The 23,189-nt window shown below is 51.1% G+C and overlaps 7 protein-coding genes across 7 annotated transcripts; 4 read left to right on the top strand and 3 right to left on the bottom strand.

Moving 5' to 3' along the window:
* Positions 1-282: 282 nt before the first annotated feature.
* On the top strand, positions 283-1,562 carry BDV37DRAFT_4392 (fungal specific transcription factor domain-containing protein). Its single transcript, XM_032090655.1, has 3 exons — positions 283-286; positions 341-516; positions 576-1,562. The coding sequence occupies exons 2-3, from the start codon at positions 476-478 to the stop codon at positions 1,132-1,134; spliced, it is 600 nt and encodes a 199-aa protein (XP_031944858.1). The 5' UTR covers positions 283-286; positions 341-475; the 3' UTR covers positions 1,135-1,562.
* On the top strand, positions 1,164-1,666 carry BDV37DRAFT_279708 (uncharacterized protein; the record flags this gene model as incomplete). Its single annotated transcript, XM_032086386.1, has 2 exons — positions 1,164-1,554; positions 1,605-1,666. 2 exons carry the CDS (start codon positions 1,164-1,166, stop codon positions 1,664-1,666), a joined length of 453 nt encoding a protein of 150 aa, XP_031944857.1.
* A 1,755-nt stretch (positions 1,667-3,421) lies between these two features.
* BDV37DRAFT_290278 (F-box protein) lies at positions 3,422-4,495 on the bottom strand (the record flags this gene model as incomplete). The annotated part of the gene is made up of 1 exon (XM_032088681.1): positions 3,422-4,495. The coding sequence occupies one exon, from the start codon at positions 4,493-4,495 to the stop codon at positions 3,422-3,424; it is 1,074 nt and encodes a 357-aa protein (XP_031944856.1).
* Positions 4,496-5,061: 566 nt separating this feature from the next.
* Positions 5,062-6,524, top strand: BDV37DRAFT_240445 (ADP-ribosylglycohydrolase family protein). The gene has a single exon (XM_032081072.1). It carries the CDS (start codon positions 5,172-5,174, stop codon positions 6,282-6,284), a length of 1,113 nt encoding a protein of 370 aa, XP_031944855.1. The 5' UTR covers positions 5,062-5,171; the 3' UTR covers positions 6,285-6,524.
* Positions 6,525-6,695: 171 nt separating this feature from the next.
* On the bottom strand, positions 6,696-7,848 carry BDV37DRAFT_279705 (MBL fold metallo-hydrolase; the record flags this gene model as incomplete). The annotated part of the gene is made up of 2 exons (XM_032086385.1): positions 6,696-7,692; positions 7,748-7,848. The coding sequence occupies 2 exons, from the start codon at positions 7,846-7,848 to the stop codon at positions 6,696-6,698; spliced, it is 1,098 nt and encodes a 365-aa protein (XP_031944854.1).
* A 708-nt stretch (positions 7,849-8,556) lies between these two features.
* On the bottom strand, positions 8,557-10,504 carry BDV37DRAFT_290275 (cytochrome P450; the record flags this gene model as incomplete). The annotated part of the gene is made up of 7 exons (XM_032088680.1): positions 8,557-8,682; positions 8,752-8,841; positions 8,901-9,315; positions 9,381-9,458; positions 9,519-9,730; positions 9,784-10,149; positions 10,226-10,504. The coding sequence occupies 7 exons, from the start codon at positions 10,502-10,504 to the stop codon at positions 8,557-8,559; spliced, it is 1,566 nt and encodes a 521-aa protein (XP_031944853.1).
* A 2,596-nt stretch (positions 10,505-13,100) lies between these two features.
* BDV37DRAFT_279703 (uncharacterized protein) lies at positions 13,101-21,394 on the top strand (the record flags this gene model as incomplete). The annotated part of the gene is made up of 6 exons (XM_032086384.1): positions 13,101-16,068; positions 16,137-16,545; positions 16,611-16,618; positions 16,672-17,021; positions 17,119-21,288; positions 21,350-21,394. 6 exons carry the CDS (start codon positions 13,101-13,103, stop codon positions 21,392-21,394), a joined length of 7,950 nt encoding a protein of 2,649 aa, XP_031944852.1.
* Between the last annotated feature and the right edge of the window lie 1,795 nt (positions 21,395-23,189).

Raw genomic sequence — 23,189 nt, 5'->3', positions numbered from 1 at the left:
ACCCGAGAGGCCCGGGGAGATTCCGGGAGATAAGCAGAACTCTCGCAGTGTCGGTGCTTACATGCAGGCACGTCTCAGGGCCGGAGTAAGCTGCACGCCCTCCTTTCCCAGGAGTATGACGCCGTCGACACCTTGCGTCCATAATCAAGGCCTACAAGAAAACCCAAACAGCTAAACGAATTGGTAGAATGCAACAGGGAGAATCTTTTTCGCCAAGAGAGTAACTCAGTATAGTTGAACCGAGCATGGCTACTGTTGTTCTTGTTACGGGTGCTAGTAAGGGCCAGTAATAGATCCCTATGGTACATAAGTTATACTCAAGCACTAATGTTGAATGAAGGTATTGGAAGGGAAGGGCGTCTCACTGCGCTATCGATCCCTCATCTCGATAGGGCTTCTATTAAGCCGCGAGCTGGACCTCCACCGCATAGACCATGAGTCCAATGCGGTTTCTGCACACACTATCGAAGCTGAGATGGGTCGTCGGGTGTGGTGGTACTTGATCGCAACCGACTGGTATGTCTTTGGTCAACCCGTTCTCAACGCAAGTATGGAATACTGATAATTTGAGCCAGGCTGTTGGCCGCGAGGTGCGGTGATCCAGGCGAGGGTGTGTACCAGGCCAACCCGCGTCAAATGATAGTGAAGAAGCCGCGCAACCTCAATGACGTACACTTGCTTGACGCCGGACTGCACCTAGACTTACCGATCTCCCAACCGACCGAGATGTCGTACTTCCTCCAGCGGCTTCGCCTTGCCGAGATTTCACGCAGCATCGTCGACTACACCTCCATGGCTGTGACGAGCGCAGGCGGGGCGAGTTACTACACTCATGTCACAGCCATAGATTTCGAGCTCGACCAGATGATCCACGACATCCCATCCTTCTTCTACCTCGATACCTACGAGTCCAGCTCCGACTCAACAACAAGCGGCATCTTTATTCAAGCCTACTTACCCAACGCGGTGATCCACACCCAGCGGTGTAAATTGCACCTCACATATCTTACATCCGGACCGAACAACAACCCAGCCTACACGTCCTCTCGAGAGACATGTCTCAAGTCCGTGCGACAGCTCATCCGCGCTGAAGCACAGCTCGAGCGCGCCCAGCACCCCTTCGTGCAGATCTGACTGCGCTTATCCGCCAGTATGGCGTCTTCATGGCGAGCATTGTGCTCCTAATGGATGCGTGCGTCAACGGAACGGGCTCATTGCAGGATGAAATACGTTATGGGGAGGTCCCCGAGGCCCTACGCATGCTGGAAGATGCAAGAAGCCACTCGCTAGCTACGGTTAACCTACTCGAGTCGCTAACCCAGGTCTTGGAGAAGCATCGCGCCCAGCAGCAGATCTCACGGGTATCCGCACCGCTCCAACTGGGGAGAACCTCTACTGCTCCTCCCACCAGCACAACTCCGGTTATAGGTGTCGCGACGGCGCAAATATACCAGAGGCCCGATACACTGTCATTCGCGGGGACTCCCAACCCCGTTGACACGAACAAAAGCAGTCCGATGGGTGCTGTTCCAGACCAAATGCCTGTTATGACAGGTCAGTCGTCATATGGCAATCAGCTGGCTCAGAGTCTGAGGAACTAGTAGATCTGGATGGTTTCCAGTGGGATGATCTTTTTTCTGGTATGGATGCCTCTACATTTTTCTAATCCCAGATCGGCAATTTCGTCAGAATATTACCTTTGACACTTAGGCATCGCCACGCGACGAGATAACGGTGACTGTTGCAAGTGTAGAGTATAGTTTGATATGCCTATAATCTAAAGCATCCGAAATTATATGATTGCTTGTTCTTCGCCTTGCGCTGGTAGGGTGCTCGGTGTGTTGAGAAGTAGTTTCTGCTGAAGCACACTATATATTTAGTTGAGACTGACAATAATGTATTCTTAGCGTGAACGTCTCTCACACGGCATCCTTCCTATTTATCTCTCCTTTCTACTCTCACTCCTTTTATTTTGCTGTTCTTTTCCTTTTATATTTCTGGAACCCACTCTTCCCAAGCACGTTTACAATCCGACTCCGTTCCGAAGCCAAGTGCCGCTGTGCGTCTGAAGTAGCACCAGTAGTCAAATTCGAACGGATCTAAATTGAAATCCTCCTCGTCGTCGCTATTCTCTCCGATATTCTCCTCGACATTCCAAATACAATCAATCACCCACGTGAGCCAAATCGGCGGGGGTGGGAACTTGCGGAAATATTCAATCCATTGGGCTTCGTTCATTCCTTCTTTAGTGCTCCAGGCAGAATACATCATTAAATAAGATTCGCCGGAGCCCATACGCCAGAAAATCTCAAATGGGTGTATGTCTGGGAACGTGACGTACGGGGGAGGAACCGCTCCATGCTCGGCGACTAGTTTGTTGATTTCTTTCTCGTACGGTGCGTCATCGCTCATTCTAATGTCTTGTTAGCTCTCGCGGAAGCGCATTGCGATGCGCTGAGCTGGTACATGAATCTGCAGAGTCTTGAGCAGCTCTACTTAGTTTAAGCCGAATCTTTCTTGCGCGGTAATCGCCTGGTACGACCTATGTCGAGACGTACGTGGAAGTGCCAGGTGTGAATAAATTAAACGCCCCAGACGCTGGTTCCCTGGGAACCTAATGACTAATCGTATCAGCGCTTTCCTACTGGCTCACGCGAGACGCACCGTGTAGGATATAAGTGTTGATGATCGCCGCGGCTATTAGAAGGGATCGACGGGAGAGCCAAAGCACCATTCAAGTACAGTTCATTAATCACACAAGCGAGCATTCTGGTGTCGGGCGCAATTATATACAGACAATTGACTGACAGCTATCTTGTTCACTTACCCGGACTCTCTCGCACATTTTTATTGTAATACAGATGCGTTGCTGCTCGACTGTACATACAGGACCAGCAAATACTACATGCTACTTCTTGATATAGGTGGGTCAATACCCGGCAATGATCTTTCTGTATTGCCTTTGTGTTCTTAAGAGGCGAAACAGAGGAGGACTATTCATGAGCCCAATGGTACTTTATAAGGGCGACTTTCTTATCATCTTAACTAACAGGTGCTGCGACTGAGCTTTCTTCATTCAAAGCGCTTTTTTGCCTGTGACATATTAATATGGAGGGTCTCTAGCGCTGTTGTCCGCTCTTCAGCTCAAAAAATGACCAAGGAACAGATGAGGTGAATGAAAGCATGTGGGATGAATTCTATTCTGTCTGGCATACAATTTTAGCGTCGCAAAACGAAATGACGCTCTAGGGGCGCTTGGCCAAGGTTTGAACTTTAACATGACGATCTTTATTTCGATTCGGCCGGATACAGCAAAATATACTGGCTTGATCCGCATATGGAGATGATCGTTAAAGCATGGGTGGACAAGCACTTGGCTTGCGGCATATGGCCACTGACTTACTGAATCCAACTTCGATTTTTATCTCCACTCTTTAGATATTTGCTCAGAGAATAAACCTGACTGTAGGCTTTCAGGCTGGCACCGCCACCAGACGGCGTCTGCCTCTGGGTTCGATCCCATGAACAAACAGCCCCGAGGACGAACAACGTGCTGCAACACGATGTCTGCGCCTTGATTGTACAACACTCCTATATGGTCTTCCATCCACGCAAAGCTTGGATAGTAGGGCAGAGAAGCGTACTGGGTAACGTAGTCCCGATCATGATTCTGCAGGTTACACATGATCTTAAAGCCACAATGCTTCGATCCCATTTTCATATATAGCAACACTTGTGCATACAGGTTTGCCATGCGTATGGGAGGGTTTTGGTTCGCAGCCGAGTTCACTTCTATACTACCGCCCTGGCCATCACCATCCTTCCGGCATTTGATGGAGAGAATCTTGGTGCTGGCGATGGTGCTGTTCCCGCCGGTCGAGAGCATACAGTAGCCCAGCTTCCTGGCTGGCGGCTGGGACGTCAACATGTTCCGCCATGACGCGCATTCTCGGAGATAAGGGTTGTTCTCCCGGGCCTTTGCATTGGCATTGGGATCTTGTCCGTCGTGGTCGATGAAGTCGTTGTTGGCCATGCTCACCTGGTACACAGGCATGGACTTGAAATTACTCATGCCGTTGTAGCTGACGTCCTCGAAGAGATAGTCGTAGCAACCTTCGTCGGGTGCTAGGCCCCGGATAGGGAACGGACAGCCGATATCGTAAACGGGAGTAAAGAAAGGCGGGAAGTGTTTCGCCAGCAGTGGGTTGATGATGGTATTTGTGTTCGATGCGTCCCGGTCGTCTTCGGGCAGCAGAAAAAGCGCCCGCTGCAGGCGTGGAGACGTTGTAATCAGGCTGTTCCATGCCCTGCAGACTCGTATTGCCGAGACGAGGAGGGTTTGCATGTCAAGATGGAGGAGAATCTGCTCAAGCAGCTCGGTTGTGCTGATTCGATATATTCCTCTTGTCTCTGCTTTGGTGCGTTCCTTTCTGTCAAGCGGCAGGCAACCCTCTCTTGACCCGTCCGATTCCACGGGGCACGGTGTGCTTGGCATGTCATCGTAAGACAGTTTTTTATGAGGTCATTTAGGCGACGTGAGTGGCATTCGCGGTTTCGCTGGGGACGAGCTGGACATTAAACTAATGAATTGCCTGCCAGGCAACCAACGAACTATCTATGCCCATTGCCAAGCATACCAAATATGGCGATCTACCACTTTGTTCCTACATCTATGGCTAACGCCATACAAGATTCAATCAATCGTAATTATCTCTTTCCAGCTCCAAACATTAAGAACGTGGTACCATGGAAAGCTTCACACAGATTGCCATAATGTGGCCAGCCATCGTGGACCTCGCCCACTGCGTGCACAGTGCATTCACGAGGAATTCCCCTACCAGAAGCAGCTTTTCGTATCATGGACCGTGAATCGGATTATGGTAACAGTGGCGTTTTGCCAACCTCAGTATACGGCGAGTCTGCCTTGCGGCTTGGCGAGGCTTATTCATTTGTTGGCTCCTCAACAGGCTCCCACTTAGGCTTCATTTAACAGTTCTATAAGTGCCCACCACGCGCAACAGGTTCATCCCCACATGGACAAAATACAATTATCACAAGATGGCTTTAATCGCCTGGCCCAGGCAGGCCTCCATGACAGCATAGTCGGCTGTCTCGTGGGGTCCGCCCTGGGCGACGCGGTCGGTCTCTACACCGAGTTCCTCTCCGGCGACATGTCGGCCGCCGCATATCCCGCACGCAAGTTTGTGCTCTCCCCAGAGTCGCAGGCGACCCCATTCCGCCGAGACTCGCACCGAGGACCGCATCGACCTGGCGAGTGGACCGACGATACGGACCACGCTATGCTACTGCTGCTCTCCTGCCTGCACACGGACCTCAAAACTCTCGACCCAACGGACTTTGCAGCCAGACTCCATGTCTGGGTGCAGTTTGGCTTTCTGCCGCTCGATACCCTGCCGCTGGGGCTGGGACGCGCCGTGGGTGCCATCGTGCGGACAAAGACCTATCTCGACGACCCGGAGGCGGCAGCCCGGCGGCACTGGACTAACTGTAAGTACAACGTGGCGCCGAATGGCAGTCTCATGAGGACGCATCCGCTGGGGTTGGTCTGTCTTGACAAGAACCTGGACGAGACGTTTGACCTGGGAGCCGCCTTTTCGGTCGTGACGCACGTCGACCCGCGATGTGTGGTCTCGTGCGCCATTGGCACGGCGCTCGTGCGCGGCCTGGTGCTGCGAGATATTCACACAGAGGCAGACATCGACTCCGTGATCGACGCGGCCATTCACTGGTATGCGAAGCACCGTGCTCAAGCGTTGCAAGAGCACCCGGAACGGCGAGACGAGCCAGACTTGGACGTTTCGGAGCTGCGCCGACACGCCAAGGTAGAGAGCCTCGACGATTTAGAGCTGGACGACAGCGGCAAGATCGGCTACGTATACAAGACGCTGGGCGCGGGCGTGCACCTCCTCCGTCTCGCTATGTGTGATACTGCAAACAGAACGCTCACATCACGGGCCCTTGCGTTCGAGCCGCTCATCACAGACCTCGTCATGCGAGGCGGCGACGCTGACACCAATGCCTGCTTTGCGGGCGCTCTGCTGGGCGCTTATTTGGGCTACGCTAATCTGCCGCTTAACTGGCGCAATGGGCTGCGACACGGCGAGTGGTTGCTGGGTAAGGCTGAGGGCCTGAGCCAGATGTTGGGCGTCGCGGATGGCGAGTATGTCGGGTCGGCAGATCGGGAGACGGCGCGGGACGGCGGGCGAGGTGGGATGCCTTCTGAGGCTGATATGGAGAGGAAGGTGATGGTGCTGCAGGCATAGATGGCGGAGCAAGAGCAAGAGGCCAAGCGGAGAGCCAGCAAACTGGAGGACAAGGGTTGGTTCAAGTGGAGGAAGTAGCCATGAGCATACACACCATTGTGGACATGTAGTCACAGAGTTTCGGTTTGTTTACAATGGAAGAAGTCAAATAACTGGCCGACGCCTACCAAGATTCCAATCGCGTGGAGGATTCAGCTTTTTCAAGTGACTGTACTCTTCATCCTTAGAGCAAGGTTCAACAGGCTAGTGGACTTCAGAATTATCTCAAAGAGCTATATTTAAATATATCTATGAGTAGAATACAAGTCCTCAATCTTGATTTAACTATACCCAGGGATGAATTCCTCTACGCTCCTCTGCGAACCCTCCCACGATAGCCCCATATCCTTGACTAGCTGTCCTAGCTTCGTGTTAAACCCACTTATCATGCCCTATTTCCTTGCAGAATGACCAAATCGTGGTGTCCCGCAGCCCTTGCGCCCACCAGTCATTCACTAACTGTGGAAACAACGGCAGGTGTTCTTCTAGCGAGTTGTCATGAGCCAGAAGAACTAGCACGTTACCTGCAGCATCCAATTCTTGGATTTTAGCCACTGTATCGATAGCTTCAGCATAATCAGGGAAGAACTGCCCACGGGCCAGGTGGTAGAAGGGCTCATTGGGGCTCTTCCAAGAGGCCAACTGCATCAGCAGATCTCCTGGACATCCGCCGCAACCCACTGGATCTCCCCCGGGTAGTGGCCGGGGAAGAGGAAGATACTGCGACGGCCGCAACACGCCAGGGTGATGGCAGGCGTCAGCGCCCATGAAGACAAACGAGGGCGGATAGGCTGTCGTGCGGGCAAGGGCACACATATGTCCCGCAGTATGTCCTGGAGCGTCTAGAAGGTAGAAGGAGCCATCACCAAAATAGTCAAAAGCGGCGAAGCGGCCGATCCGGAGGCCAGTGTTGTCAAAGTTTATTTCACGGATCTCGCGACCCACGGCGTCACTGTCCAGGACAGTGCCATCGGGACGGGATGGGTAGCCGGGCCAGGAGCGTTTCTTGACGCCCGGACCGACAATGAGCTGGGTACTGGTCGGGAAGCGGGACGGGTCGCCGGTGTGGTCGAAATGGTTGTGAGACCACACGATGGCCTCAATGTCAGAACTGCGAATGTTCAACCCACTGGTGTCGCTGTCGAGCACTGATGCGACGTCCCTGTCGCATGAGGTAATCTCCGTGGTGGCTGTGAGGAGCTGCACAATCTGGGGCGCATAATTCTGCCAGTCGATTCGCACACCCAGGTCAAAAACAAGGTGGCGATCGCCGTGCGAGAGGAGGAAGCAGTAGGAGGGCACGCGCGGTCCCTCACTAGGGATGGCTGGCTCGTAGAAGGCCCCGGGCTTCAGGTAGAGGCGTGTATTACTATAAATCAAGGGAGTTAGGTGGATGTGTCGGGAGAAACATGGACCTGACTTACGTATCTATCACCCGGACGTCTACAGTCGAACAGGATGCCGGGATCTGATAGAAGGGTGGAGTTAACTGACGACCAGGTGGTGAAAAGTTCGACGAGTCCATTGTGCGAGACGGGGTTATACTGCGGAGCCGGTGGTGGTAGCACTTCTAAGGAAGAGCTTTGATAATGGCAATTCGTACTTATATTGAGGGGGGGGTTATAAATAGTATAGGCAGGGCCTTGACAGAATGTGTGGATATGGGCGACAGTACGCTATATATACGCCTGTCAAAGCAACGCTTGCCACATCGAGGAAACAGAGCCAGCTGAATACTTCGTGAACTAAGGCACTTTTGGTGGGCCTTGAAAACCAGCTTAGGTGGCAATAATTCAGCTGATTTGTAAAGGGTAGGGGGTAGGGCCCACACATATCATGCATACGCCGTGACCCTATTGTCAAACGAGAAAATACCAACAGTAGCAGGAACATAGACAACCAGAGTCGAATGTTTCAGTCTAGTTTCATTAACGGAACATCCCAATTTTAGACTGTTGGCCCCTTGGTGAAAAGTAGTCTACTGAGTAGCAGGGTTGAGCACTCCAATTGTCTTTTAATTTTCCAAAAGATGCCCCGATATGACCCCAGTCAGATTAGAGAGCGTTCTTAACACCTGGCAGGGCAGGATATCTCTCGAGGTGTGTGTGTGAAGGCCTGGATTTTACTTTGGGGACTTCCTCTTCCATGCTTATCTGGAAGTAGGTAGTAATATCTATCGCCTACATGTACTTGTAAGCATCAGCTGGCCCCTTAGGTAGCCTGTTCGCCTGCTCTACTTTGAATCCGCCTTGTCCCGGTCTGATCCCTCCTTCCGTCTCGTAATATTGCAATAAAACCCGCGCTGTTTGAAGAAAAAGCCGTTCTCCACCGAAAACCTCTCAGGATCAATGATCTTCATCTATAGTATCCTATTAGCAACCACCTAATTCAACACCGGGTCAATACCCTCCATAAAGCGAGAACTCACATCGTATTTTAGCACCAAGAAGGGAACTAATTTTTTCAGTTCAAGTATCCCAATATACTTGCCAAGACAGACACGCCGTCCGGCACCAAACTGCCCCAGTTAGCTACTCAGCCATGAGTCAAATTGGTTAGCAAAGGGTTGACACCTACCGTAAGAACGCTCTGCTCGAGCCTCTTGCGCCCTTCCCCCTCAAGCCATCTCTCTGGCCTCCACTCCTCGACATCGGGCCCGAATGTTTCCGCGTGTCGATTTACCACGTAGGGGTTCCCCCCGACTAAAGTTCCTTCAGGCAGATAGTGATTCAGGACTGTGACGCCGCCAGCAGGGACAACACGCTCGAGGACAAGTGCGAAGGGGGGGTGCAGACGGACAGCTTCTTGAATACAAGCATCGAGATAAGGGAGGTCGCAGACTTCGTTCCATTTCGGGTAGGGGAGGGTGAGATTCGCTGTTATGAGTTCACTGGATAGAGCTTGGAGGGTGGCGGGGTGGGTAAGAAGATTGTCTATTGAATTTAGAAATGTTGGTGTGCGGCATTGAGAGGTGTGATTGCGATAATTGGGACTCACTTATTGTATGTCGTTAGTTGTAAATCTGCAATCGATGTAAATAATATAAGAGAAACATACCACATAATAGTCCGCATCACGGTTCCAACAGAGTCCGAGCCAGCGATGACATTTGAGAATGTCCAGGCGGTTGAGGCCCTGTGAGTAGGGTTTCTGTCAGTGTCATTTACCGTGTACGTACATGGAGGACATATCTACCACGGTGGCACATTCGAGTTCGCATCTTGGATCTCCAGAAAGCGAGCTAGAAAGTCCCTGTGACTATCGCGCTTGGCATGGTCAGGATTATTTAGTCGTTCGCGAATGACCCTATCAACAAACCCCATGATGGACATTGCAGGCGTCCTGCGGAGGCTATTGACAAATCTATTCTTGTAGATCCAAGGATCGACCCATGGAATTTGTGACATCTGTGGAAATTGGTATCAGCTACACAATAGAACATACTGCCCAGAGCACATACCGGTGCGGCCGTCTTCATAAACAGAAATATCGCATCCAACATCCCATTTACATCACGACCTTGCTCAAGAAAACCATACCTTCTCGAAAAGGACATAGTTCCCATAACATCAAATGCGAAATACTGCAGCCATTCACCAAAGTCGAATATCTTACCTGTACCCACGAAGCGAGTGTCGAATTGCTCTGAGAGACATGACAACACTTCCTCAACCAGGCCCTCAAACATGACTACATTGGAGAGGGAGAAGAGCGGTGCAATGGGACTTTTGATTTGCTTGTGTATCTGCTCGTTCTGCGTATTGAACACAGCGAGCATGGCGCCTCGCTCTCGCGTATAGGGACGGAGTGTGGCGTAAAAGTCACTCTTCAGTTCGCGTTGATTTTCAGCTTCCCGGCAAATACATCCCTCTTGGTGATATTATTTCTAGAGAAATACGCACCTTAGGGAACCCAGGGCGAATGGGATAAACCGTCGAAATGGCCTCAGGATTGCTGAAGGATACTAGGCGAGGTCCGATGCGTACGACCTCTCCATATTTGGCGTGGATCGCCTGGTGATAAAGATGAGCGCGGCCAGTTTTTACCCACCAGACTCTTTGGAGGTTGGTAATGCTAGCGAGGAAAGGTCCCGGGATGTGTCTTAGATGCCACCAGGTGTTGAAAAGGTGCAGGAAAATGGCAATGATTGCTGCTCCAACGGCTTGCCAGATGAGTTGCATATTGTCGATGTCACGCAGTTGGCTTGAGATTGACAACAAAACGGTAGTTGGGGGTTTTCTTATTCTCATAGAAGTACCCATGCCCTGCCTGTATTTCCACAAGACACACCCACCTTTTTTTTTTCCAAGTCGTACAGGCACTGAAAGCGTGTTCGAGGAGAATGAGGAATGTAACCTATATGAAACCGAACATGCCCGTAGATGTATAAAGAAATGACCTAACAAGGGTTCGGTTTGACCCCCTAAAACCTGTATAATTGATTATTGAACGCCCGGATTTACACAGGTGGGTTACTCCATCGCTCGTCCTATACACGGGTATACACGGGTATACTCAGGACAATAACAAGTAACTAACCAAGTTTTGAAGTAGACCTTCAGTTTCCACTAAACCCTGTTCCAAAAGGCGTTGTTTATCTGACCTGAGAAGAAAGGGTGGAGAAATTTAGCTTGTTTTGGTGCGTCACCGAAATGCGGTGGTGTTGTCGACGTTTGACGCCCGTTAACTTTCTTAACAAGAAGCGTGTGGGACTAGGACCTCCTTCTACCGTACAATACTATTACTACTTCGGGCATATATGGAGACATCATACTAATTGGAACAAAATCATATTGAGGTTGGCATACGCTGACCCTAGCTAAGCTAGTCATACCGTCGCTTAAACGACCAAGGTTAATCACATTTAGGGTTGATCGGCCCGAACCGGAGCCCGGGCGGGTCCAAGGTAGGGAACGGCGTTCCTCGGTCCAGGCAGGTCGCATTGCACGCCTGGCGATGCAGTGCCCCGGAGGACATTATATTCCGGGAGTCTTTGACCAGCCGCCAAAACTGACACTGGCTCACCGGGGAAGTACACAGGCACGAATGCCAGCTGAACCTCGGAGACGAGTGTGGTCGCAAGCGCTTCACTTTCAACAATGTCACGTGCTTCTTTAAACTCTGTTTTCAAAGTGTTTTTCATATTTTGGTCACACTACTCTTGTGCTGCCCTCTTTGATGCAGTATTGAGCTTTAGATGGAAATTTATCACCCGTTTAGAGTGGCATTCCCAAGCAACTCTCCCTGTCGAAGGTAATCAGCTACTTGGATGCCGGCCAATAACTCCTAATATATAGTATTACTACACCAAATAGTTTGTGTTCACTAAATGACTCAGTATATGTACTTGGTACAGGTGATTGCAAAACTGGTGCATGGCTTTCATACTCTTACTTGTTTCTTTTAGACGGGCACTAGTTTGAATAAAGATAGATTTATAACTTACTAATTCACGGCCTTGGATTTAATTGGTGAAAGAGTTCGCACTTAGCCATTTTAATACTAGAACATATCTCGAGAGAGATTCAAAGAGCGGGAAATCTGTGCACCGGTCTTGGAATCCCCTTAAGACCTGATTTTTAGGACTCCAGATGCCATCGTGGACTTGTTACTTACACTTCACACCTTGGACCATCTGCGTGGTTATCTCGCTCACGGATCTCTCGACTGTCAGACGTCCATGAATCCTGGTATTCAAGTTAATTTGTAAGATACGTAAATGGTTGCAGAGCTTTTCAAGGAGGCCCCAGGCGCAACGGTGTCTATCAGACCGTCCATCCCGATTCCAGGGGTTGATGCAACCCTCAGCATGAACTGGCTTACTCTTATGATGAAACCTTCCTTATCAGGAAATACTAAAGTCGGCTGGCAAACTTCCCTGCAACTTCAGGTAGCTCGTCGGAGTTCGGGGTAGCTATTATAGCACAATAAACACAACACACTTTCTACGTATATGAGAACGTTGCATGGGCCCCGGGCTAGTTGCGTGTCTGGCAGATTAGAGATAGTGTTAAAGCATGGGTGGTGTTGTGCTGTGGCAGCGAGGATCTAGGCCCGGACGACCGCACAAAATTCTACCGGCATTGGGATGAGTGAGCATTAAGTCCAATGGAATGACCCATCATCACTCAGCCGGATAAAGACGGATTCTCAAGTAGTGACCATGCAGGTGTGGCAACGAGCATGCTCGACTATCCCTGCAACTTACATGTACTTCGATCAAGCTCAGTCAATGTGGCAACTACTGCCGGCTAGAAGATGACGTTTCGTAAGAAGCTGGGAATCTGCGTTAGCCAGTGTTACAATTAATGGGAGAAAACTAGTACGCTAATACATAAAATACCCACGACCAATTTACAGGTATTAAGCAGAGTGACCTAGGTACAAGTTCGGTTGACGTTTTGCAGTAAAAGCAATCATGCTGCTTCGTACCGTCGTGGAGCATCCATCGAGGGCAACCCTGCCAACCCTATACCCTGAAGGCTCTAGTTCATTCTCAGTAAGAGTATCAGCTTATTCTAGATTGCACATTAGTTGACAAAAATATACACGTTACGCAATCTCCGAGATGCATATCAAATACCTTGTTATCTATCATACCTAGAGGAGAGCTACCACACTGGAGAAGGTATATATAGTGTGAAGGTGGAAGCCAGTGGTCTGTATGAATATCAGTTTGGCAAGCCCGAAGTCATCCTTTGTTTTTTCTATGTTATCAAACCCTGTTGCTATAATAAGCTACCATAGCAGTCGCAGTATTCGATAAAAGAAGTAGTCATGACCATCAAAGAGCTGATTCACCGGCTTAACTGGGCACCTGCTGAACTATCCCCTGAACCGCTCAAATTTAGAAGGGTTGTATTCGTGGGAGCTGACAACGAGGAGGAGAGTGACAAGCTGTCTATATACCAGGCCCAGCTTGCCGATGAGGGCTACACAACTGTCATTGTTAGCCATGCTACGGAGATCGTCCCCTGGCTAACGCCCGATACGATTGTTGTCCACATCCCACACGCGGTCAGGGAGAAGAGCGGCGTCTATGAAACGGTGACGAGGTCGTGCACCAGCTTGATTGCAGTGGCACAGATAATGTATCATCATAGCCAAGCCAACCGAAACGGGACGAGTAAGCTTTTCTCGCTCATCTCAAGGGACTTCGGCACGAGTGATCTAGGGTACGCCCCTCTGTATGGCCTAGCGCGAGCCATGAAGATGAAAATGTTGGGAATTTTTGGCGGTCTGTTCGATGAAGACCAAGGGCGCTTTCCATTGTCCGCCTTCAAGTACGCGCAGGGTTTTGATGTTGTCAGGGTCGTCCAGGGCATAGCGCAGACCGCTTCACTCCAGGCATTCCAGGACGAGGTGGGCGACCAAGGGCAGCTTCAACTCAAAGGGAACAGCACGTACCTCGTTACTGGAGGGACACGGGGTGTGGGTCTGGAAATTGCGACATGGTTGGGCGAGCAGGGTGCTCGTCACATATTGCTACTATCTCGTCGTGGACTCATTCCAGCCCTGGATACAAACGAGAACAATGCAGATCACGAGCGGCTTGTCTCGCAAATTGCCAAGCTCAAGAACCTGGGCGTCTCGGTCCATGTACTCTCTATTGACCTCAGCAAGCCTGAGGCAGAGGCCTTGCTTGGTCAAGCCATCGACGAGTTGGATATTCCACCTATCAGGGGGGTGGTCCATGCGGCCGGCATTGCAGGCTACCATACCCTGCACTGTTGCTCTCCTTCGGATGTCGCAGATGTACTGGCACCAAAGGTGAGAGGCTCCTTGACATTGGACGCGCTCTTTCCACCCGGTACGCTGGATTTCTTCGTCCTTATGTCATCAGTCGGGCAACTCGTCGGATTCCCAGGCCAGCTATCGTACGCACCGGCAAATGCATTTCTGGATGGCTTGGCGGCACACAGAAGACGCCAGGGTGATAAGAGCATGTCCATCCTTTGGACCTGTTGGCGTGGCGTCGGGTTAATGGCCCAAAATAAGTCTGCCACCCGGATGCTCACCAAGGGGATGGCGGCTCGGGGCATTATGGACGTGAGCAAATGCGAAGCGTTATATGCCTTCAGTCGCGTCGTGAGTCTTGAGACGGACCATGTGGCAGTGGTACGAGTGTTGAAGCTCGAGCCCGACGAGCCGTTGCGGCATCCCGTGCTCAAGGACATCACACCGCGTAAGCAAGAAAAGCAAAGCACCGCTACGGCCTACAAAAGCTACCCCGAGCATGCGGTGGCAGTGGTGGGCCTGGCTTGCCGCACAGCTGCTGGGGATACTGTGGATGACCTTTGGAAGAGCATTGAGACAGGCAGGAGCATGGCGCGAGAGATCGACGTGACGCGATTTCCTGAGGTAGTCAGTGATGGCAAGATGTGGGGTAACTTTATGACTGACATCGAGTCATTTGACCATCAATTTTTCAAAAAGTCCAAGCGTGAGGCAGCAGCATTGGACCCACATCAGCGTGTATTGCTCGAAACGACGTACCATGCCCTTGAATCCGCCAGTTGTTTTGGTGGTAGCCAGCAACAAGAAGCGGAAACCCACGACAAAAGCAGAGAGACGGAGATAACAAGTTGTTTCATCGGCATGAATGCACCTGATTACCCTCTGAATCTAGCTTGCCATCCCGCCTCGCCATACACTGGCTTCGGCATGCTCCGGTCGTTCGTAGCGGGACGGCTGAGCCACCACTTTGGCTGGACGGGGCCCTCGCAGACCATCGACACGGCCTGCTCATCAGCCATGGTCGCCATCCACCAAGCCTGCCGTGCCATCCAGGCAGGTGAATGCACGCGCGCCGTTGCGGGCGGTGTCAACTTGATAACCAACATGGTCTTGCATAACGCGATGCGTGTGGGTGGTTTTCTCAATGAGACAGGGGCCTGCAAGACATTTGACGCCAGGGCTGATGGGTACTGCCGTGGTGAGGCTGTGGGTGTTGTAGTACTGAAGCCGCTAGCGAAGGCGTTGAAAGATGGGGATCATATCCATGGGGTGATCCTGGCTACCGGCAATAACCAAAACATCAATAGTACCAGTATAACGAACCCGGCTATCGAGAGCCAGATGGCATTATACCGAGACGTGCTGGATCGTGCTGGAATCAACCCGGAAGAGGTCTCGTACATAGAGGCACATGGCACAGGCACACGTGTCGGTGACCCCATCGAGGTGGAAGGGATCCGGAAGATCCTGGGCGGCAAGGAGAGACAATCCACCTTGTATGTTGGGGCTGTCAAACCCAATATTGGGCATTCGGAGGGAGCCTCCGGTGTGGTCTCGTTGATCAAGATCTTGCTGATGATGAAGTACGGAAAGATCCCAGGCCAGGCTCAATTCCAGACATTGAATCCGAACATTTCAGCCCTGGAGCCCGATATGATGGCTATCCCGAAGTCGATGAGGGACTGGTGTGACGGCTTGCGTTTGGCCGTGGTTAACAGTTATGGCGCTTCTGGAAACAACGCTGCTGCTGTCGTAGCCCCTCCGCCTCCGACTCCACCGCTACTACCGTCGTCCATAGGGTCAGGGGCACACAGTCCATCGATTTCTGCCTGGCCTGTTTTCATTTCGGCCGCTTCCAAGGCCAGCCTTTCTGCCTATTGTCGAAAACTTCAGATCCAGATCCAGCAAGGCTCACTTGTTCCCGAAACAAGTTCTCACCTTGCTTTCGCTTTGGCCACGAAGCAGAATCGTAAACTCCAGCATGTGTTCAGCACAACGGCCACTTCCTGTAAGAAACTCTGGAGTTTGCTTGAATTAACAATAGGTAATAGCTGCTGATTTACTTCTTCAATATAGTGAACGACCTACAAACCCAGCTTTCCGAGCCCGAGAGGCACACTACATCCCAAGGTCCCAAGCCTATAGTGCTTCTCTTCAGCGGACAAAATGGCAACAATATTCCCTCGGCTAAACCGCTCTATGACAGCTCCCTGCTATTCCGAACACACCTACATCGGTGTGAGGAAGTCATGCAGTCACTTGGTCTGCCCAGTCTGTTCCCGGTCATACTCCAGGGCAGCGAGGGTGATGGTGACTTCATCCTCCGCCACGCCACGATGTTCGCCATCCAGTATTCGTGCGGTAAGTCATGGATCGACTCTGGCGTCAAGCCTGACGCGATCTGTGGCCATTCGTTCGGCGAGTGGGCAGCACTCGCAGTTTCAGGTGCTATTACGCTTGAGGCTGGCATGAGGCTTGTGACTGGGTACGTCGTCTACGTCTTGAATTACTTTTCACCTTGCATGCAACTATGGGCGAATGCTGACTTAGTATATACAGTAAGATAGTAAACTAGAGAAACGAACGATATAAGGTACTAACAACTGTGCAGGCCGCGCAGCCATCATCCAGGAGGTCTGGGGAGACGACCCCGGGTCCATGATAGCCATTGAGGCCGACTTAGTCGGAACAGACACAACACCAACCGAACATTTAGCACCATTCCACAAAAAGCACCCAGATGCCAAGCTCGATATTGCTTGTTACAATGGGCCGAACAATTTTGTTGTCGCCGGCAGCACGGCGCACATAGACCTTCTCGAATCGTACCTAAACGAAAGGAAGTCTAACAGCGAGAAGCTGCGTTTCAAGGTCCTTAGGGGCATGCACGCATACCATTCTTCTATGGCTGACTCGATCGTCGAAAAGAGCGCCCAGTTGTCAGCTTCAATCCCATTCCAGGTCAGTGGTGGAACATACCTAATCGCGCCAATGCAGTCCCTTTCCAACCTTGTTCTTTGCCAATTAATCACTGACCCTCTCTTCTCATCCTACACAGACCCCAGTTTTCCCGTTCGAATCCTGCCACAAGCAATCCTGGACTGGGCCAGGCTCTAACGTGATTGCCCGCAATACTCGCGGAACTGTGTACTTCGGGCCAGCAATCTCACGCATCGTCAACCGTCTGGGGCCCTGTACATTTCTGGAAGCCGGCTTCGGAGGTCCAATTATAGCCATGGCACAAAATGCACTGCCACAACCTCAGACCCAGTCTCAGCATACCTTCGTACCGATCAATGGGAAAACCCCAGTGCAATCCCTTGCCAATGCCATAGTTACACTATGGAAGAATGGCCAGACTAGCGCACAGTTCTGGCTGTTCCACCGGAGTGAACAGTCGAGCTTCGTGCCTGTAGCGCTGCCGCCGTATCAGTTCGAGAAGCACAGTCATTGGCTTGAGTACACCCATCTCACTGGCAACCGAGGTGGGAAGACAAATGAGCAAGAGTTAACACAGTCTGAAATGTGCTCTCACTGCTTGAAGGATATTGATCGCTTCACCTATATATCTCAGGACAAATCTCAGAGCCAGTGTATGGGCAAGTCTGTTTTCAAGGTCGACATGCGTAGCAGACGGTACCAGGACCTCGTCAAAGGCCATGTCGTGGTTGGGTCACCGATATGTCCAGCAGCAATGTACCTGGAGCTAGCTTCGCATGCTGTTATCTTGCTACATAAAGATCAGGGAGCGGCTAATATCCCAGAGATTGTAGCAGATGCCGTCAAGATCAAGGCACCACTCGGCTTGGACATGCAGCGTTCTGTCAGACTGACCTTGACGGAGAAAAGCCAGGGCATGTGGGACTTCGAACTGTTCTCCACTAAGAATGGCAAGTCAATATCACACGCCACGGGGAGCATTGCTGTGCGAAACAGCAGCATTAGCAGTGTACACGAGGAACAGGATAAGAAGGACAAGTGGGTCCGAATCACCGAACTATTAGAGACAGATACCAATACGGACGCTTTGCGCGGCACAATGGTGTACAAGGTGTTCCGTAAGATGGCCATATACTCAGCGGCCTACCAGGGCCTACGTTACTTGGCTGGGAAAGGCACCGAATGTGCGGGGGACATCACAGTACCCGTGGGTGACTTGAATGCGATAGCCAGGGCGCCGAACAACGGCATCTCGGATCCGATTGTCGTGGACACCTTCTTGCAGGTACCTGGTGCATGTATACATTCGCTGCGAGCTACAGATGAGATAGAAGCTGGAAACATATCTTACATCTGCACGGGCATCGATGCGGTAGGACCGCTGAACGGGCTACGCGCTAGTGGGAAATACAGAGTGTATACAAAGATTGTCCGGGAGGACAATAGAGAGGCTATTCTGGATGTGTTTTCGTTTGACACACAGACTGGGAATATTATTTGGTTCGCCAAGGGACTGAAGTTCTCAAAGGCCCCTCGCAGCTCGTTAGCTAAAGTGCTGGCAGGAGCCAATCCTGGCATGGAATTTAACAATCTCGTGGGCTCGTCTAACGCTGCTGCTCAGCCATTTCCCCCCAAGATCCCATACCAGGTGACTTCTGCTGCCCATCGGGAAAAGTTCAGCAAGGATGAGAACAGATCAGCTAGTGTATTGAGTGAAGTCCAAAAAGTCCTAAGCCAGTCCCTGGACGTCCCAGTCGAAGAGGTCACAAATCAGGCCTTGCTCGAAGAGCTTGGTGTGGACTCATTAGTTGGCTCGGAAGTGCTAGCTAATCTCCGTAACAGATTCAAGATCCAAATTTCAAGTGAAGATCTGACAACAGCTAAGAAAGTTGTGTGTTTGTGTGAACTGATCTTGTCTAGAGTAGATGGCGAAGCCAGCAGCGATGTCGACAGTGAAGACCAGGATCCCGACCCAATATATAAAACTGGTGATGACGGAACTCCAACATGGCAGAAGACGGTATTCCAGACCCTTGGGCAGTCCCTCGAGATACCAACCACAGACATTCAAATGGATTCGAAACTAGAGGATCTCGGTGCTGATTCTCTTATTGCAGCGGAGATCATCGGCAACCTGAATAATGCCTTAGGTCTTGATATCTCCCCGACCGAATTCTCCTCAATGGCTGATGTGGCATCTCTCTGTGAATATGTTGCGGTCAATGGTGGTGACCCTTTGGTACAGACTCCTACGACCAGTTTATCCAGCCTTTCCAACACACGTTGTACTTCCAGAGATGATCTCTCTATGGCCTTAGTTACAGCTGCAACCGCCCCAATAGAGAGCAACAAGTCCACATTAACCAAAGGCCTCACAGTGTCGATACATACGGTTTTCCAACAGATCCGCTGCAGTTTTGATACATATGCGAATGATACCAAGTTCACCGGCTACTGGGATCGGGTATACCCATCGCAGCTGGGGGCTGTCACAGCCTTTATTATGGAAGCATTTGAGAAGCTCGGCTGTCCTATTAGGGATTTTAATCCAGGGGAGAAGCTCCCGAATCTGCAAGGAACACTACCGAAGTATCGCAGGGAGACCCGCCGGCTATGGCATATCTTAGAAGAGGTTCGACTGGTCGAGAAAGCAGGAGATGACTTCTTACGCGGTCCTGTGCTCCTAGGCAGTACCAGTTCTGGCCAGGAGCTAATAACGGGCCTTATATCGGACTTCCCCCAGTACGCATCTACGCACGGCCTACTCGGCCTCCTTGGACCACACCTAGCAGAGTGTTTGACAGGCAGGTCAGACCCTGTCCCCCTTCTATTTGGCAGCGATAAGGGTCGCGGCCTCCTCAATGACTTTTACGCCAACGCACCGGATCTTCTGGCCGCTACAAAGCTGCTTTGCGACTTCATGTCCGCGGCCATCCACTCGAAAGCTTCAAACGGTGAGCCCTTCCATGTCCTGGAAGTCGGCGGCGGTACCGGTGGGACCACCAAGCACCTTCTCCCAATGCTCCAAGCCACTGGTGTCCCTTTCAAATACACATTCACCGAGCTCTCAGTTTCATTGCTGGCACGTGCCAAGAAAACCACGTTCAAGGGCATCGCAGGCGTGGAGTTTCGGAAACTCAATATCGAGGATGACCCGCCCGAGGATCTGCTGGGGCGCTACCACGTCGTGGTGTCAAGCAACTGCGTACACGCAACGCGCAACCTGCGGCACAGTCTAGTTAACATGCGCAAGTTGGTACGACCGGATGACGGATGCGTGGCACTGGTAGAGTTAACGCAAAAGCTGGCCTGGTATGATCTAGTCTGGGGCTTATTGGACGGTTGGTGGCTGTTTGATGACGGCCGGAAGTACGCACTGCAGAGCCCATGGGCCTGGGAGCGGGTGATGCTAGATGCGGGCTTCACACATGTTGATTGGTCAGAGAGCGCGAGTCATGAATCTCGAAGTGTTCGAGTAATCTGTGGCATGGTCGCCGAGCCGGAGAGCGCATGCCCAGCAAAGGCAACCTCGATGCTCCTGCATCGCCCAACTTTTGATTCGGGAGACCGCAGCCTGTTTCTGATCCCGGATGGATTTGGCTCCGGTGTTGTGTTCAGTGCCCTTGCGCCGCTGCTCTCTCCAGTGGAACATGTGCCTGTTTACACGCTCAGCAGCCCCTTTCTCAAGTGTAAGCCTGATTCAAACCAAGTGCCCACTACTGAGGAGCTTGCCGCCATCTACGTGACCGAGATTAAGCGTCGGCAACCCGAGGGCCCTTATATGATCGGCGGGTACTCAGTCGGTGGGGTGTTGGCATTTGAAGCGGCACGACAACTTCTTGAAGATGGCAATGAAGTCAAGAAGATGTTTCTTATTGACACGGCATGCCCCACCTTCGCCAGCTGTATGCCAGATGCACTGGTTGACTTTCTGGATTCCATCAACCGCTTCAGCATGATGGATGAGGACGAGACCCGAGAGAACAAGCGCGGCTCGCCCCTCACGAGCGACCATTTCACGCTAGCAAGGCAGCAACTGCTGATGTATCGAGTGAGTAAGCTACCAGGTCAGAAGATACCACAGGTTGTACTGTTCTCGGCGAGAGAGGGGGTGAATAAACAGGATGAGGTGCCTCTACCCGAGGTTCTCCCTGAGGAACAGCGGCTGGTGAACTGGTTCCTGAATGACCGCGCCGACGATGAATTGTTTGAATGGGACAAGGTTGTGGAAAATATTAGAGTGATTCCGGCTGACGGCAATCACTTTTCAATGATGCGACCTCCTCTGGTAAGTCTAGTAGGCTGTGAACCTTCCTTAACAGTGAAAAGTCACTGACACATGAAAATAGATAAATGGATGGGGATCCGAGCTCGCCAGGTTACTTCGTGCTTAGGTAGGGGAGGATGACCTTCACTTGAGCTACCCAAGGTCCCAGGCTCGAGTTTATTACCTAGATCGAAAAGGGCCCTAGAAGAAATGATAGCCATCTGATCTTTCTTCCTTCTTTGTTTTATGTGCTCTCTTTTCTATGTGAGGATACGGCGGAAAAGACACGCTTGTACAGGAGGATACAAATTAAATAGCATAAGCTGAGTGAGTTGACGCATTATTACGTTTCAATACAGGAGTTGATGGCAAAAGGTTCCGGAAAATCATACGGAAATAGTTTAACGTGCTTTAGATTAGGGCTTCAGAATTTGCGCCATTTCTGCAACCAGCCGTACCCCTTGGTCACGGCCTTCTTTACAACCGCATTGGTCTTTTGCTTTATTCTAGCTATATATAGGTTGTCCCTACACACTACGGGGGTTTACAAGTTAGCATCCCCCTTGTGGCAAAGAAGGAGCAATATTGGAGCTTGTTCACTCGTCTGATGTCTTCTGCTGAACCCTTTTTATACCGACTTTTACAAGCCGGCGACACCCTCATCCAAGCTCTCCTGAGTACGGAAGACCCTGACGTCAGTCTGCATGGCCTTCTGCATAGCGTTACGGATATCGAAAGTGGAGTTGGGGCCGTCGGCAGTACGAGCAAAGTCGACATCCTTGATGGACTGAGCACCAGCGTTGAAGTGGCTTAAACTACATAATTAAGCTAATTTCGTGTTCTAGACTGTGCCTTGCCTTCTGCCCAACCTTGCTTGACCGCACGGGCAATGTCTACACATCCGTCTCCACAGGACCGCCACCCGCTCTTGGTGTCCACAGCAGCCTGTAAGGCTTTTACCTTTTGATAATGTGCCGCTACCTCCTGCTCTGTAAACCTGGATCTATTCACCATGCATATACAAAAGAGTTGAATAAGCATTGGTATCCTGGTGGTAAGGGAGTCATTAGTAACCGTAGCTGCAGAATTTGTGATCTAGCTTCAAAGAAAGGGTCAATAGCGTGGATAGCGTGACGGCTACTTACAGAACTGCTATAGAGCCACCAAGACAGACCAATGACATATCATACGTTTGGCTACGCGCGCTGCGACACCGGTAGCGTCCACCGCTTTTGTTGTAGCATAGAGCGCCATTCCTTTCGTTTTTGAATCCAAGAGTCTTCAATAGTAATGTGATGCTGGTCGCCAGGGCAGCCAGGGTTAGGGTAAGCAGGGCGACAAACTGAACCAGCCATACTGTAGGTGGGCGTGGGTTGGTGGGTGAATGGGAATGCCTCAGCAATGGGAACACTGTAAGTATATGTGCACCAGCCTTGGAAAGCGAATCGATTAAGTTAGCCTTCCGGCCATTCATTCACATGGGGACCACCAATTATGGTTGTAGATATGAATCGCATGGTGATAGACCTACACAGAGCTCGTTGACAATGGCGTAGGGCACGAGGCCGGGGACAGATTTGGAGACCAGAATGACCGTTGCGCCACCAAGCAAGATGAAGGACAAAAGCCAGCGCAGCATCCCCCAGTAGCTAACCAAAGTGTAGTAGTCAGATATTGAGTATCTATGACCAGATACACCTCCCGCTTCAGACTCTCCGGGGACGGTTAACTCAATTGTCTCCGGAGCTGCATTTGCAGACATTCCCCGGTGTGCACTGTCCATGAGGGAATGGTGTTCTTCATTGCCTTCCTTGATGTTCATATTGAGTGACATTATAGGGGATAGGGAGGTTGGTTTGTTGTTGCTGTTCTGTCTGTACTCTGATCAAAGAGGCGCAGCAGGGTGTTGGGAGGCGGCACTA

Source organism: Aspergillus pseudonomiae (genome assembly GCF_009193645.1).
Source record: "Aspergillus pseudonomiae strain CBS 119388 unplaced genomic scaffold BDV37scaffold_10, whole genome shotgun sequence".
In the NCBI taxonomy this organism is placed as follows: domain Eukaryota; kingdom Fungi; phylum Ascomycota; class Eurotiomycetes; order Eurotiales; family Aspergillaceae; genus Aspergillus; species Aspergillus pseudonomiae.
Note: the sequence above shows the minus strand (reverse complement) of the source record. Positions and strands in the feature narration are given on the sequence as shown.